The sequence below is a fragment of the Nilaparvata lugens genome, chromosome 3 (assembly GCF_014356525.2).
Source record: "Nilaparvata lugens isolate BPH chromosome 3, ASM1435652v1, whole genome shotgun sequence".
In the NCBI taxonomy this organism is placed as follows: domain Eukaryota; kingdom Metazoa; phylum Arthropoda; class Insecta; order Hemiptera; family Delphacidae; genus Nilaparvata; species Nilaparvata lugens.
Window position 1 is genome coordinate 56,239,238 of NC_052506.1, and position 16,100 is coordinate 56,255,337.

At 38.3% G+C, this 16,100-nt stretch overlaps 2 protein-coding genes across 4 annotated transcripts in view; both read left to right on the forward strand.

The window, feature by feature from the left end:
* The first annotated feature begins 7,232 nt into the window (after window positions 1-7,232).
* On the forward strand, window positions 7,233-13,334 carry LOC120350497 (exportin-5-like). 3 transcript variants are annotated; one of them, XM_039424101.1, is made up of 3 exons: window positions 7,233-7,376; window positions 10,511-10,783; window positions 13,119-13,322. In XM_039424101.1, the coding sequence occupies exons 2-3, from the start codon at window positions 10,514-10,516 to the stop codon at window positions 13,305-13,307; spliced, it is 459 nt and encodes a 152-aa protein (XP_039280035.1). In that variant the 5' UTR covers window positions 7,233-7,376; window positions 10,511-10,513; the 3' UTR covers window positions 13,308-13,322. The 3 variants fall into 3 exon arrangements, with proteins under 3 accessions (XP_039280035.1, XP_039280037.1, XP_039280036.1); XM_039424103.1 differs by having other exon boundaries at window positions 7,263-7,344; XM_039424102.1 differs by lacking the exon at window positions 7,233-7,376 and adding an exon at window positions 7,613-7,819 and having other exon boundaries at window positions 13,119-13,334.
* Window positions 13,335-14,000: 666 nt separating this feature from the next.
* LOC111054352 (exportin-5) overlaps window positions 14,001-16,100 on the forward strand; it is a 37,029-nt gene continuing 34,929 nt past the window's right edge. Inside the window, exons 1-2 of the mRNA XM_039424100.1 lie at window positions 14,001-14,149; window positions 15,720-15,872. Coding sequence (XP_039280034.1) covers window positions 14,048-14,149; window positions 15,720-15,872 — 255 coding nt within the window. The 5' untranslated portion in view covers window positions 14,001-14,047. The remainder of the gene's footprint in view (window positions 14,150-15,719; window positions 15,873-16,100) is intronic.

Below are 16,100 nucleotides of genomic sequence, written 5' to 3' on the forward strand. Positions count from 1 at the left end.
GCCGACGCATCACCACCGGTTGGCGAGGAACCAACCTGGCACCCAGTTTATGTTCGGTCTATGTTGACCGGCGGAGAGGCGGCAGAATGTACTCAGGCATTTGAGACATTCTATCTGCCGTTTACCCCTTCCATCCTCACCCCCCCCTCTCCTCCCCCTCTCTTTTTCCCCCCCTTCCCTTAGTAGGAACAGTGTGTCACGATGTATATCGTAACTAGAGAAAGGAATTGAATTTAGGGCTCATTTATTCGACGCTCGGCTATCTTTCATAGAATCTGAGGGGTCAACGTTCAAGCCAGCCACTGGCCTACCGCTCAGCGATGCTGCGCATCCTCTCTCCCCTCCCTCTCAATCACTGAGGGAGGCTCGAGAAAGGCCAGCAAGAGGCAGTCGAGTTCGGAGAGCCAAGTCGAGCGGTCGAGAGAGGTGAGAAGGAAGCAGCGAGCAGCTAGCAACGTCACAGTACACCAGTACTAAGTGAACTCCGATTTCTTCAGCGACCGGGGAGTTGTGTCGAGGCTAAAGTCGATTAGCCTCTCACACAGTGAACTCCACTGCTCTACACTCGTTTGGGCGAGTGTTGAACGACATTTAACCTGTTTGGACGACAGGTTGCCAGTTTCGACCAACGACAACACGTCAGGTTTGGTCGAAACCTGACTCCCCATTGGTAGGCCACCAGTGGGGCATCGAGGCGAGAAAGGACATCTGGGAAGGTGTGGAAAAGCCTTTCCCGTAACTCCGCGGACGATCCGGACCCCAGGAGGACAGCTGGTGCCCGGCCAGTAGGACTTAGGAAAGTCCAGAGTGCTGGCCGCCGCAGCGCACTAGTCCAGTGCGGGATCGCAAGAGGACGTCTAGGAAGGCCAGGAAAAGCCTTTCCCGCAACTCCGCGGACGATCCGGACCCCAGGAGGACAGCTAGTGCCCGGCCAGTAGGACTTAGGAGAGTCCAGAGTGCCGGCCGCCGCAGCGCACTAGTCTAGTGCGGGATCGCAAGACGACGTCTGGGAAGGCCAGGAAAAGCCTTTCCCGCAACTCCGCGGCCGATCCGGACCCCAGGAGGACAGCTGGTGCCCGGCCAGTAGGACTTAGGAAAGTCCAGAGTGCTGGCCGCCGCAGCGCACTAGTCCAGTGCGGGATCGCAAGAGGACGTCTGGGAAGGCCAGGAAAGGCCTTTCCCGCAACTCCGCGGCCGATCCGGACCCCAGGAGGACAGCTGGTGCCCGGCAAGTAGGACTCAGGGAAGTCCAGAGCGCGGGCCGCCGCAGCGCACCAAACCAGTGCGGAACCGGAAGAGGACCTCTGGGAAGGCCAGGGAAAGCCTTTACCAGAGCTCCGCAACCAACCCGAACCCCGGGAAGACACCCGGTGTCCGAGGACTAAGACTTAGTCCCGACACGAGGCCCTTTCTCACGACTAACACTGCAAGGTTCCTGTTCCCTTCTTTCCGCGACCAACCCTGTTTGGCAGTGCGAAAGCACGGCCCCTCTTTCCTAAAAGAGGGAAACATTTCTCCAAAGCACTCAAAACACTGTTTCAACCCCCTACCCGAACGAAGGTGGTTGACGGACGCCCCACCAAGACTCCCGTCCCCTGCCGCGGCCCTCCCCAGTCGCCGACTGAGTTTAGCCGGCCCAGAGCGACACTGGGAACTCTGATAGAGAAAGGTGTGGGCAATAATCTACTCAGAGCGACTTAATTTACACTGACGCGCTGCTTGCTTCATATTTGCAAAATTATACCACAATCTATACAAAGGGAAGAGAAAAAACACAGTTTTTGAAAAGGTTACACGACAATGTGCTTACTATGCCTGAGGATATTCAAAAACCAGACTATACAATGTTTGAAAATTCTTGGTGTTTTAGTGTATGCAAAATTCATAACAAATCGACCAATGGCCGGTGTGCTCTGTTCAGTGCGTATCATTATTTGACAATCTTGATGTGTAACAAGCAAACAAAGGAGAATAGTGCTGCTTCAATGCCTACAAAAAATATGAGTTCATTGAATCGTAATGCTGCTGCTGCTGCTGATATCGATTATACATGCGAAAATAATAGAATGGAAAGTATGAAACATTGTAAGCTGTTAACTAAACAACGAAAACGCAACTATGCCCGACAAGGTTTTTATTTTGATGGGGAAAGCATACTATGTGTTTATTGTGGATTTGATTTGATTTTGCATAAAGCGAGAGTATGCAGTCTGACCTGTAGCGAAAATGTAGGTGGAAGGGAGAAGCGAAAAGCAATAAATTTCACTGTTCTAGTACCACTCATTTAGTGTACCTTCGGTAGCAGCAGCAGATTGAAGAGCTATAATGAATCCACAAACTTGGTCTTATGCGCCAGAATGTTTAGAAATTAAATTACAAAACTACATTGAATGGTATGATTTGTGTCAAAAAGCAATAGAGACAAAAAACAGTAGTATTGCTAGACAATTGAAAGCAATATTTCTAAATACAGTTAATATTAACGATATCAGTGATTACTTAGCTTATTACAGACCCTTTAGTTTGAATGTAAACAAGCTAATAAGAATTGAAGAAGAAATTTTAAGATTGCTAGAGGTGAACAGAGGAGGAGGAGGAGAAGAAGATGCGGCGACTAGCTGTAAAGAAGAGGTGGGAGAAGAAAGGAATGTGCCTACATGTAAAGAAGAAGAAGAAGCGACTAGCTGCTGTAAAGAAGAGGTGAGAAGAAAGGAATGCGGCTACATGTAAAGAAGAAGAAGAAGAAGGTAGAAAGGTGTAAAGGTGAATGGCGGGAAGTCAACAGAAGGAAAGGTGTGAGGAGGCGGAGGGGAGAACGAGTCAACAGAAGGAATGTGGAAGGAGTCGACAGGAAACGGTTGTGGGGGGCTGACGGCTTAACAGGTTTGCTCAGTCTTCAACCGACAACCCACGCAAGCATATAGCTGCTTTGTTATTCTTGCACTCGATCGCGGTAAGCTTTTCTTATTATTATTATTATTATTATGGAACACCATCTGCAGAGAAGCAACACTGGAAATGATAGACTTTTTAGTATGAAGTCATTCAATTATATTTCGAAAACTGAATATCCAACGGTCTCACTCAAAGATCTTGACCATGATTCGTGGTACCGTGTTGTACACGCTAGATTGGTGAGAACACAACAGGGTCAGCGAATCATAATGAGGTTATACGATCATGACAGCAATGGTGACTATTATTGCGAAGTTTACTTACCTGAGAAATTTCTGAGTGTATTGAATCTTCAAACACTTGAGGATTTCAACAAACAAAAACTCTATCTGAAGTGTGTACAACGAGAAGGTAAATCGCCTCTTGTTCTTCTAGAAGAAGAAAGGAATATATAAAAAAAAAAAATAAAAAAAATAAAAAAAATAAAAAAAAAAAACCCATTCCCATCATTGATTGTGCAATAGGCCTAATGTTGATTAATACTTTGTATTGAATAACTAAGTGACATTCAATTAGAGTTTTCTCAATATGGGGATAGCACATTAAAAAAAGCGCCACCATTCCTTTTACAGCATAGTGTGGGGAAAATAACAATTCTCATGAAATGTAATTTTTTTCATTCTTCCTGTGGTGGTGGAAAAAAGGAACATATTGTTGTGCAATAGGCCTAATGTTGATTAACACTTTGTAATGAATAACTATAGTAGTATGTAGAATAGATTAGCCTATCTATTCTACATCCTATTATAGCAACATTCAATTAGAGTTTTCTCAATATGGGGAAAGCACATTAAAAAAAGCGCCACCATTCCTTTTACAGCATAGTGTGGGGAAAATGACATCTCATACGTGAACAAATATGAAATGTAATTTTTTTCATTCTTCCTGTGGTGGAGGAAAAAAGGAACATGCACTATATTGTTGTGCAATAGGCCTAATGTTGATTAACACTTTGTAATGATAACTATAGTAGTATGTAGAATAGATTAGCCTATCTATTCTACATCCTATTATAGCAACATTCAATTAGAGTTTTCTCAATATGGGGAAAGCACATTAAAAAAAGCGCCACCATTCCTTTTATAGCATAGTGTGGGGAAAATGACATCTCATACGTGAACAAATATGAAATGTAATTTTTTTCATTCTTCCTGTGGTGGAGGAAAACAAGGAACATAGTTTAATTTGCACCAAACTTTGTGCGCTAGTAGTGTAGTTTGAGAGTTTAGTGCTAGTAGTGTAGTTTGAGAGTTTAGATATCTGTGATTTTAAAGATTTTAAATGTGGGGATATTTTTAATATGCAAATTAAGCAGGTGTTAACTGGGGCAGCAGATGTCAGTTAACACCTGCTACAACAAAGATGGCCGCCGCCGCTGGGGGCACTTCCTGGGGAACCTCTTGGTTGGGGAGATGACAGATGGACACCTGCTACAACAAAGATGGCCGTCGCCTCTTCCTATTGGTTGGGGTGGTGGGGGCACTAGGGAAGGGGGACGCCATTTTGAACACGCCCCTTGCTTCCTATTGGCTGGGGGCGGGGACAAAATGGCTGACTGGGGCAGGGGGGGTGGAGGGGGCGGGGCCAAAATGGCCGACTGGGGCAGGGGGGTGGAGGGGGCGGGGCCAAATGGCTGACTGGGGCAGAGGGGGTGGAGGGGGGCGTGGCCACGCCCCTTGATTCCTATTGGCTGGGGGCGGGGCCAAAATGGCCGACTGGGGCTGGGGGGGTGGAGGGGGGAGGCCACACCCCTCGATTTCTATTGGATAGGCAGCTCTCTCAAAACACCACTACTTCCATCAGCTGCTCCTATTTCCTTTCATGATGTTATTATGACACAAGACAAACCTAATATTGATATTGATAGATCACAAGTGAATTCTAAAGTTGTCAATTTAGAAAGGAATTAAATTGAGTTACATGTTAGTTTACATCCAAATTTTCATCCCTAAGCTTTTGGTTTCAAGCTGAGATCAAAGAAAGAAATCATATAATGGTAGTCAATAATCAAAGCGATTGAATAAACTCTATTCAGATTTATTCAAATTCACATTAGAATGATCCCACTTAAATATTTATGATTGTAGAGTTTAGGACATGTGAAATCAGCCACAATAAATGTTAACTATTATGAATGGACTCTTATGTATGAATGGACTTCAATGGAAGAAAGAATCAGTGGATTGGCTGCTTAACACATTTGGATGAGTGAAACGAAAAGTAAGCGACAAGCTATGCCAAAAATTCCAGAATAAGCAAGAGATCCATGGATACCAGAGTAATCAAATTCCAAATCAACCTAATTTGGAATTTAATCTTCAATTGCCAAAGCAAAAATAACATGATCACTGCTAATTTGATAACTGTCAATGGGAAATATTAATTGCCAATGAATAAAGTCGAGGGCGACTCTTAAGACCCGCCCCTACAAAATTCGCTGCAATTAGACTGCTCTTCTACAGAGCACTTCCAACACATCAATTAATTATTTGAATGATTTGACTCAATAATTTTCATGCCAAGTTGTGGCTTAATCTCAAAAACGATTATAACAATTTTGGTAGGATTTAGATTATAAATGTTTCACAAAAATAATTTTATCTTTTAATTCCCGTAGCGAAGCACGGGTGCCCTGCTAGTATGATACTGTATAACAGCCGGAATAAAAAGCAAAAAATTGTCTTCAAATTTTAATTGGAACATGTGTGTGATCATTAAAATAATGATCTTCTTCTGATTTAATGTAAATAAATTATAATGCGTTTACACACAGCCTACTATATAGATAGATTTATTATATTTATAGATATATTTATAGATATATTTATTATCCAATGTAAGCCATGATTTACACAAGAGTTTAAAACTAAAGTTTTCAACATAAGTTAATAACATTTTTAAAAGTCCTCATCCCTACCCCTTGTGCTAAAGGGACGATTGTGGTTTGAAAGTTGCATTTTTCAATGTTTTGCTTACACGCTCATATCTTGAGAAAAATGCGTGCGTTCAACCTACATGACTAACTATTCAGAAATGAAGCTTGATAAATTCTCTACAATATTTTGTTCTGTGGTGATTTGTGATATCTCCAACAGTTTTCGAGCTATACGCTCTTAAAAGTGTAAAACTGTTAAAATAACAGCTTTTAATCCTATTTTTTGATGTTTCAGGGCCTATAACTCTCCAATAATGCATCGTAAAAATGAACGCTCACCGTAGATTTGTAGAGCTTTGTTTTCTCTTCAATTTGATGTATTATTTCACTACTTGATGTCCTTCACATGGGGTAGGGATGAGGACTTTTGATATGTTCACCTCCTAACTGGTCCCAACAAAGCTGCAAAGTCAAAAATTGTGGTCAAAACATTCTCTCTAAATTCCTTTGTCAATAATTGACCAATTATTGGTCTATTTTTGCATAACTGAAGATATCACACTCAACACTGAAGCTGCTGCAACAGTCGTGGGGATGTGCGTAAACTTGTAAAATCATACATCAAATTGGAGAGAATTTGATGCTCTATAAGCTCATGATTAGCATGGGTTTTTCCCATCGATATTCGAAAAGTTATAAGAGCGAAAATAGCAAAAAATTGAAGGAAAATTTGTTTTTTTTTTTCAAAAATGTCACATCTTTTAGAGCGGATATCTCGAATACCGTAGTGAAAGAGATATAGAGAAAGTTGTTTGACCAATATTGTAGAAAATTATGTAAGCTTTAATTTCTTATAGAATAGTCATGTCTGTAAAATGCATAATTTTTTATTTTTATGCGAGAAACCAAAAAATGGTGCCTTTGAACCACCCCCACCCCCTTAGCACAATAGGTAGTGGTGGGGACTTTTGATATGTTTACCTTCTCACCACCCTAAGCAGAACTGCGGGGTCAAAAATTGTCTTCCAAAATTTTCCCTCTATACCCTTTTTTGAGCATTCATTGCCTGGACTATGCTATGTGATTCTATGATCTATTATTTTAAAAATTCCAATAGAATCTATATTAAAATTAAAAGTTGAAGAAAGGCGCCCTAATTATAAGACAGTAGTGCCAACTTGATTTTAGTGATGTTGGACTTATTATTATTTTGGAGTAAAGAATTCTCAAGAAATTCAATTAAGAAAAAGTAGAAGTAGTAATAATAGTATTTCAAATGATTTTCTATTTGTGATTTTCTTGTTAGCTGATTATTCTTGTTAGGAATATTTCAAGCTGTGATATAGTAGCCATTGCAATAAAGTCTCTAAAGAGGCTGTGCGAGTTTGTGAGTGAGTGTGCGTGTGGAAGTGAAAAAGAAAACGAATTCCTTGTTGTAGTTCCAATGATTTTGGTTGTTATCTCGTGTGAACCCGGCTATTAAACCCTGTTATACATCCCTTTGGAACTGATCAGTAAGATTTCATCTCATTTGCAACAATTTTAGGTATAACTTAGCTCTTACTAATTTTTTTAATAAATTCCAACTGCTAAATAATAAGTAAATAATACATGTAGCTATGTTGTACTCATCACATGGTAAGTAGGGTTATAGTCATGTTACGTAGGACAATGTACTTAACACACAATGATAGTTGGCAAGTCTATTGATTAACTTAATTCCTTAACTCTCTTATTGCAACAATAATTTTTAAATAATCAGTTTTCATAGTTTTATTCTAGTAAACACGATCTAAACTTCGGTTAATGAAATAGTAATGCCACCCCAAAAGTGAGGTGCAAGATGTTTGTTCACTTTCAGCTGGGTTTTTAAAAGATTACTTGAACACTAATAATATTTTTTGTATTAGTTTATCTCGAGTCAATTTTGTTATAATCTTTGCGTTCAAATTTTTAATGTGATACCTTGCCATAATACAGTAACTTACCGTAAGTTAACTTGGTGTTTGTTTTCCATAATTCTAATCTCATAAAACCAATCTCAATAAATAACAAATGATTATAATCTTTAATTAATTGGCAGAGTTGTATGCTTCTAATTCTTTCTGTCTTTCTTGAAGTTTAATTCAACCTTTTTCTATCATAAGATCTATTAGGCTACCCATCACATTTTTTGTCATTAGCCTAAATGTGCTTAAAGATTGTACTGTTTTTGATGTTGAATCTATAAAAGATAGCTGCTGATTAAAAGCAAAATCCTTCTTCTTTAAATTATTTGGTGTTGGCTAGTAAAAAAATAGAATGATGCAATGTAAATGTGAAGTGATGCAATATTATGGAGCTGCTCTTTGACATAAAAACTAATAAAATTGTTTTTTTTTTAAGTTAGCTAAGATTTAATTAGGCTACTGTATATTTTTTTTAAACATGATGTTTTGTTCTTTTGACTTGAATCCAATAGGTTAGCTTAGTTGGTTTTAATGAATAAATGAAAATACGCCTATAACCATTCCCAGAAAATTGAAAAAAAGGAATATTATGCAAAACTTTTAGTTAATCACTTTGATCGTTCATATTTTATGTAACGGCAAACAACTATTTCAAAGCTTTCTTTATTAAATACTTTGGTAAGATAGAACGATCATAGATGAAGCAATACCACTCAGTATGTCCTGGAATTATGCGTTTACGTACAAAAAGTTTCTGTAAAAGTATATAAGAAAACACGGAGGTGAAGCTGTTGGGCTTTGTATTGGATTCGAAACTCAACTGGGCTGGCACATCCAACAGGTGACAAGGAGACTGTCCCGAATCTGTTTCCTGTTGCTCAAGCTGAGGGGACAGGTGACGGAGGCATATCTGGTCATGGTGTATCATGCACTTTTCCATTGTCATATCTCCTATGTTCTACTCATATGGGGTCATTCAACCAAGATTGTGGACATACTGAAGCTGCAAAAACGGGCTGCTAGGATTATAACTGCAAGCGAACATCATGCACATTGCAAGGTTATTTTTGTTAGGCTACTGACTTTTACATTAGTCAGCCACTTCCTTCTTCTTTGGCTCATGTATATCAAGAAGAATCAACAAAATTTGTTGACTCGGACTGATGTACATCATCATAACACCAGGCATCGAGTGCTGTTTGACATACGACATACTTAGGGTGCGCCTCCAGAGATCGCGGGTTTGCTACAGGAGTGCGGCTCTCCGCTACTTCAACAGGCTACCTGCAGGAGTGAAGCAGTTGGATACCAGCAAGTTCGAGAGGATTGTGACCGTTTTTTTTTTTTTTTTGAGAGCCAGGGCTTATTATGATTAACAGGAATTTTAACGATTACCTACTTGTCGCAAATACTATCTCGCTAACTTGCCAGTAAGTCAAAGAGCAAGGGCTTGGTTTTTAACTAAGTTTGCTTTATCTAGATAAATTAGTGTTTTTTTTTGTTTTTACTTTTATTGTGATAATGACGCCGAATAAAACAGAGTTAACTGAATTTTCCAAATATGCTGGGTTGGAAAATGTCTATAATATATAAAACTATTATAGTCTATACTCATTTCATTATACAGTACATTACTTGAAAACCCCAATATGATTCAAAACAAGCTGGACGTATATTGCTAATATGGATTGAATAGAATAGTCGTCGGTTTGAAGACTGCCTCCTGGCCGCTGTAGCCCATAATAAAATGAACGTTGCTATCAAGAGATTGTCAGTTTGATGTAAGTGTGAGCATATCTGGCCAGCAATTCGGAAGTACCAGGTTGCACCTGCTACTCCCGTGACCAATTCAAGAAAGTACTCCTCTTGATATCATTTATGAGTTTAAAATCATTTCCTGGTGGTTCGAAACTCACCCAAGGGCTAAGCCATAGGGGTTTTAGGGCTTTTAGGCGTTTTTAGAGTTGCCAGCGCTGGAAGCTCTCCGATTGACCTGGAAAAAATGCTTCGTATGGCTTGGCCCTTAAGTTGCAAGTCCACTCATTTTTTATCATCATCCGTCTCATTATCCACGCACAAGCCTTGAGCTCATGTGGGCATCACCCTCAGCATAAAAGTTGATTCTTGATGTAAAGAAAACACAAATTCATCAAATTTCATCATGATAGATTCTAATGAATCTCTGAATATAGTGTTCAATTCATTAATACTGGATGGTGAAACAGTGATTGTTTAATCAATTCAACTTTATTACAGTATTTTAAGTGATGAATATTTGATTATTTATCTTTGTATGATTAAGTATTGTTTACAGCTTTTAATGGTGACTTTTTAATATAAATATTGAATGTCATAATATGAATATCAATATTGACATTAAATGGTCAATATTTAATGGTGAATTGAATATTTTTACTTTATTCGTCCAACTAATAGCGTTACGATTTACCGTACAGCTATAGCTTTAATACGACGACTGTATCTGTAGCTGTAGCTGTAGTACGGTTCTGTACTACAGCTGTAGTCTTACAGATACTATAGTCGTAGCTTCCATTACAGCTACAGCTACGAAACCTGAACGTTGGTGCCAGTTGCTTCAACCATAGAGAAAGTACATAGCATTAGCAACTTTTGCTATCTTCTCTTCATCGTAGCAACTTTTGTCCATTTCTGTTTTATTTAGTATGGTTTTGTGTGTATTTTGTTTCTATTTTGGACCCGTCTGTTGTAGATAATGGATGAGGTGGGGGTGCTGGCTGGACAGTTGGCGGCTGCCGTGGAGCTAACAATGGACCCGGCAGCGCCGCACAGCCAGCGCCACGAGGCCTACAGCGCGTGCGAGCAGTTCAAGGAGAAGAGTCCGCTGTGTGTGCAGTGCGGCCTCTACCTGGTGCAGCGCCAGGACTACTCACACTTTGTGCGCCACTTTGGCCTGCAGCTCATGGAGCACTGCATCAAGTATCGCTGGTACAACTTGGTGCAGGCCGAGAAGCTCTTCATCAAGGTAACATTATAAAAACAATAAATAAAAAACCTATAACAAACTACCTAGAGAATTGAAACCCCTATAAGCATAAAGTAAACGAGTTGCCGCAACTATAGGAGCTACCCCTATTTATTATTGTTTTTGTTTTTTCAATTTCAATTTATTTATTTCAAAATACAATTTCAATAAAAACAGTATCCATGTACATTTGGTTGAAACATTTATAAATATCAGATAATAGTAGAATTGTTCAATTTAAACAATTTGGAATCAATTAAATCAAAATAAATAAAGCCTTTATTCAGTCTCCAGAATCACTTTACATAAAAAGAAATGTACAATTTTTAAAAGAATACTTCTTCAAATAAAATCAAAGTTCATATGATACAGTACTGTAGTTAATCTTCTTGTTATATTTACATATTTAGATCACTTCAATTTTATTGACTGGAAACTAGGCCCACTAGCGGGCATAGGCCTCCCCCAGGTTTCTCCATCTCTGTTTGTTTCTCGCCATCTCCATCCAGTTACTTCCTGCTGTCCTCACGATGTCATCCTTCTATCTGGCTTTTTGTCGTCCAACTCTCCATGATGGTTCCCAGCTGGTAACTTCTCTCGTCCATCTGCCATCCTCTAGTCTTGCTATATGTCCAGCCCATTTCCATTTCAGCAACTTCATTGTTTTTCTCACATCCTCAATGTTTGTCCCACTTCTTATAACAGAGTTTCTGATTCTTTGTTGTATCCTAATGTTCAATATACTCCTCTCCATGGCTGTTTGAGTGACTTGAACCTTTTTCAACAACGATCTCTTACAAGCCCAGGTCTGTACTTCATATATAAGTGCTGGTATTATTCATGCCTTAAAACTTTTTGCCTTCGTTGTGACATTAAGATCTTCACTCTTCATAATACTTTTCAAAGCGCAGTATTTCTTCCATGCTATGTTGCACCTTCTCTTCACCTCTGTTTCTTCTCTTGCTGCAAATGAAAAGTTCTGACCAAGATAAATAATACATTTGTCGGATTCAACCTTTTACCGTTGATTTCTATTTCACAAGTTTCTCTGTTGGACATTATGAAGGTCTTATCTGGATTAATGATGAGTCCGGCTTGTTCACTGGCGTTTGCGAGATCTTCCAACATAGCTTGCAGTTCTAGATTCGATTTCGCAATGATGACATATCATCCGCAAAACGAAGATGATTGAGATATTCTCCATTGATCTTAATCCTAATCTTTCCATCTTAACAGTTTGGAAACCTCTTGGAGAGCTGCATTGAATAGTGTCGGTGATGCCGGGTCACCCTGCTTTACTCCTCTTTCTAGCCTGAAGCCTGGCTTTTCAAAAATTACCCTTGCGGTACTGTTTTCGTAATAATGTTCCAGTATGTTAATAAAGAACTCTGGAACACCTTGATATCGTAGAGCCGTGAACAAGAATGCATGACCAACACTATTGAACGCGTTCCGGTAGTCGACAAATTCCATATGAAGACCAATTTGTTATTCTGAACATTTTTCAATTAGTTGATTGACGACTTGGATATTATCGAGAGTTAAAAAGCCTTTCCGGAATCCGGCTTGCTGTATGTTGTATTCTCAGAGAATTTGAATAATTTTTTGTAGAATAGTGTAGCTTTCTCAATTATTCCGTGTCTATTCCTATCTATTCTTCCACGTTTATCTTTCAGTCCTGTGTTCCATTGAAGACCATGTGATAAATCATTCTTCATTTGCTTTATTGAACCAGTTGATTCCAAGGCTTCTGAAATGATTCGGTCCTCTTGAATTTTCAGGTCTTTTCTAATATGAATTCTCGTTATTCTACATAGAAGGTTGTATTCAATTTTTTCTTCTGAAGTTTTTGGATTCTTCCTCTTCAAAGCCTCTCTCTCTCATACATATTACATCTTTCGTGTTCTGTGAGATTTTTGTTGGTTTGCTTGAAGCTGATTGTTGAATGATCTTACAACGAAAAATTCCATCAGATCGTAGGTCTCCTGCAATGTCAGGTGCGATTCATTTTCAATGATGTGTTGTACAATGGTCGCTAACTTCTGTTTCTCTTTTTCATCCAATTCCAGCGTTCTAATAACATTTCCATCCCAAACACGCCTCATTGAAGCCCATTCTTTAGACAATGTGATAGTTATCAGTCTATGGTCTGTGAAGAATTTAATTTTTCCAGTTACCTCGAACTGGCTAATGAGGCCTCTGCATGTTGTTAGAACATAGTCGATTTCAGTTCTTGTATTTTGTTCTTGAGATCAATTAATCTTTTAAAATGTATAATGAACGAAAATCCCCGGAACTACTATATTTATTCAAGTTTTGGTTAACGTTTTGACAGGAGAATGCGATGAAACTGGTGGAAGCGGGAACCGTGGGATCGCATGTCAACGATACTCACCTGAAGGATGCCCTGTCCAGAGTCATAGTTGAAATGATCAAACGAGAATGGCCGCAGCAGTGGCCCACTCTGCTTGCCGAGTTGAACGAGGTATTCTATGCAATCACAAGATTAACGTCAAATATATAATGATTGAGATGTAAATAAAAATATCAATCTGAGCACCCTTATAAATTATTTTGAGATGTATATTTAAAAAAGTGTTTTTGCTTGTTCAACAAGTTGGAACAATTTATCAATTTTGACTCCCATCATGAACTATTATTATTAATCTTTCACCACTGATCATTAATCTAAATTAAAAATGACTATCGTTATTTCTGAGTAGACTACGTTAGTATATTATTTGTTGAACAATTAATAATATTATTTCTACGATATATATTTTCTTCTGTTACATTCATGTTTCTAAAACCAATCTTAATCCATTCATGAAAAATAAAAATTAATACAAATCTATTTCATATCCCTCTACCTTTAAAAGGATAAAATTTAGCTTAATATACAATAAATGTCTAATTCACGAGTTATAGATTCTCTACTCTAAACTTATAGTTATCACTCTAATTTTTGTAATATTGACACATTAATTTTCTGTAACATTACTGTTCTTAAAGAATATACAATGAAGACTATTGAAAATCGATTCTGCTAAAATGGTTCTATTTATACTTCGATGCTCTAATCACTTTTGTTTATCGAATTGAATAAATTACTGGTTATCATTTTGCAGTTACTTGTGTAGTATGCCGAATGTACTTTATGCTAGTGAATGTGTAAAATCCAGCCCTGTTGCATATTTTAATTGAATGAATTTGTTGTTGTAGGTTGTGCTTCTAACGTTGAGTGGATTCGTTGAATGGGTTTCGATGACGCATATAATGGCCAACGATGGTCGATTACTGCAGGTGCTCTGTTTATTGCTCAACAACGAACTATTTCAATCCTTAGCAGCAGAGTGTTTGTTACAGGTATGCTTTATTGTACTAGAATCATTCGTTCATTAATGTGATTGGAAGGAAAGCCTGCCTGGGTTCACCTTTGACTAGAAAACTTCATAATATAAGCCGCAATGATTCGTAGAGGTATCATGTGGAGTTGTGTTGTAGTGAATCTTTACATCAAACATATTTCTTTTTTTAATGTCCATGAAGTCTTCATTGTTTTAAAGATCCGGTTGTTTGGCTTTACTACTTAGCCTTCCAACATTATGATTGAAATCACAAAACCATAAAAATATTTGTTTGATACTTGGAAAATGTAATGCACTGATTGATTTTGTCAAGTAGAGTTCCGATATATCTGAAAAATTTTACATATTACTTATAATAGCTTATGATTACAAGTACTAGAGTTTACAGAAGGTAGCAAAAATATTTCAGATTGAGCTCCACAAGGTTTAGAAATTCATCATCATCATCATCATCATTATTTGCACTACAGCCCATGTAGAGCCTTAGCCTTCACAACTACATCCTTCCACCCCTCTCGACATTCTGCTGTTCTTCTCCATCTTCTTACTTCGCAAATACTCCTCCACATCGTCAACCCACCGCTTTCTTGGTCTTCCTTGTAGTCTTCTTCCTCCGGGTTTGACTTCCAGCACCATTTTTGGCACCCTCCCTTCCGGCATTCTGCACACATGACCAGCCCATCTCAGCCTCATACTTTTCACAACAGATACAATACTGGTTTCCTCGAACAATCTTCCTAGTTCCTCTTTTGTTCTTATCCTCCATATTTCATTTTCCTTGATTTTCTTTTGAAACCTTTTTTTCCCATCTCTGTAGCAGACCTTCTCTTCTAGTCAATGTCCAAGCTTCGGCCCCATATGCCACTATTGGTCTTAAAACTGTTTCGTAAATTTTTAGATATTTTGTGTAAAGGTTTAGGAATTGGTGTATGTAATAAGCTACATGTGAATTACTTTGTCTCCTCTATATTTAAATTTCCAATAACATACTTACACAAATATATTAATGCAAAATTAATAAATACAACTAACAAAAATAAATTTTATGTTCAACTATTGTGAGTGTAGAAGAAAATAATGAATTGAAGGCTCTTCCTACTATTCACTAGGAAGACTTTCAGGAAAGCACAGGTGTTCGAATTTGTTTTCAAATACATAAAAAATAGTCTTACGAATCTAATAAAATTGAATCTTGTCATATAATTTATGTTGATTGTCTGTCTCATTCTTAGATTAGCAATATTTCTCAATTCGAATTCTCGTTCTATTTCATTGAATTCAAAGTGTTCAATTTTCTAAAGGCTTTTCAATGGCCTAGTTGATTGCCATTCAATGGCCTTTTCAATGACCGGTTGCACAAAAACCGGTTAAATTTTAATCGTGATCAATTCCAAGGGAACCAATCAGAGAAGCTGTCTTATCAAAAAGGCCTTCTCTGATTGGTTCTCGTGAAATTAATCACGGTTAAAATTTAACCGGCTTCTGTGAAACCAAGCCTAGGGCTTGGAAATAGACTATAGAATATATAGAAATATATCAATAAAAAATTGCTTTATCGGTTTTTTCAGATAGTTTCTAGAAAAGGAAAGGTTGACGAGCGAAAGCCGTTGCTGGTTCTGTTCAGCGCAGATGCGATGCAGTGCATGTTTCAGAGTGCAGATGGCGCGTCAGCCAAGCCGCTCGAAGAAGCTCACTACCATTTCCTAAAAAAGCTCACACAGGTTAGTTTTCGTTTATTAGTTCATTTATAGTCAATCAGATCTGTCTTATTTCACAAATATTGTATAAATTTGTCTTCCCTCTAATATAAGGAAAATCTAATTATTCAGGACAAGTTAGATTATTATAATCTTGGAAAATCTCAATTAAAATATGTGTTTTCTTTCAGTGCATTAACATATGCTCGTGTAATAGTGTTGAAGCAAATGATGGGTGCTAACCTGAATGCG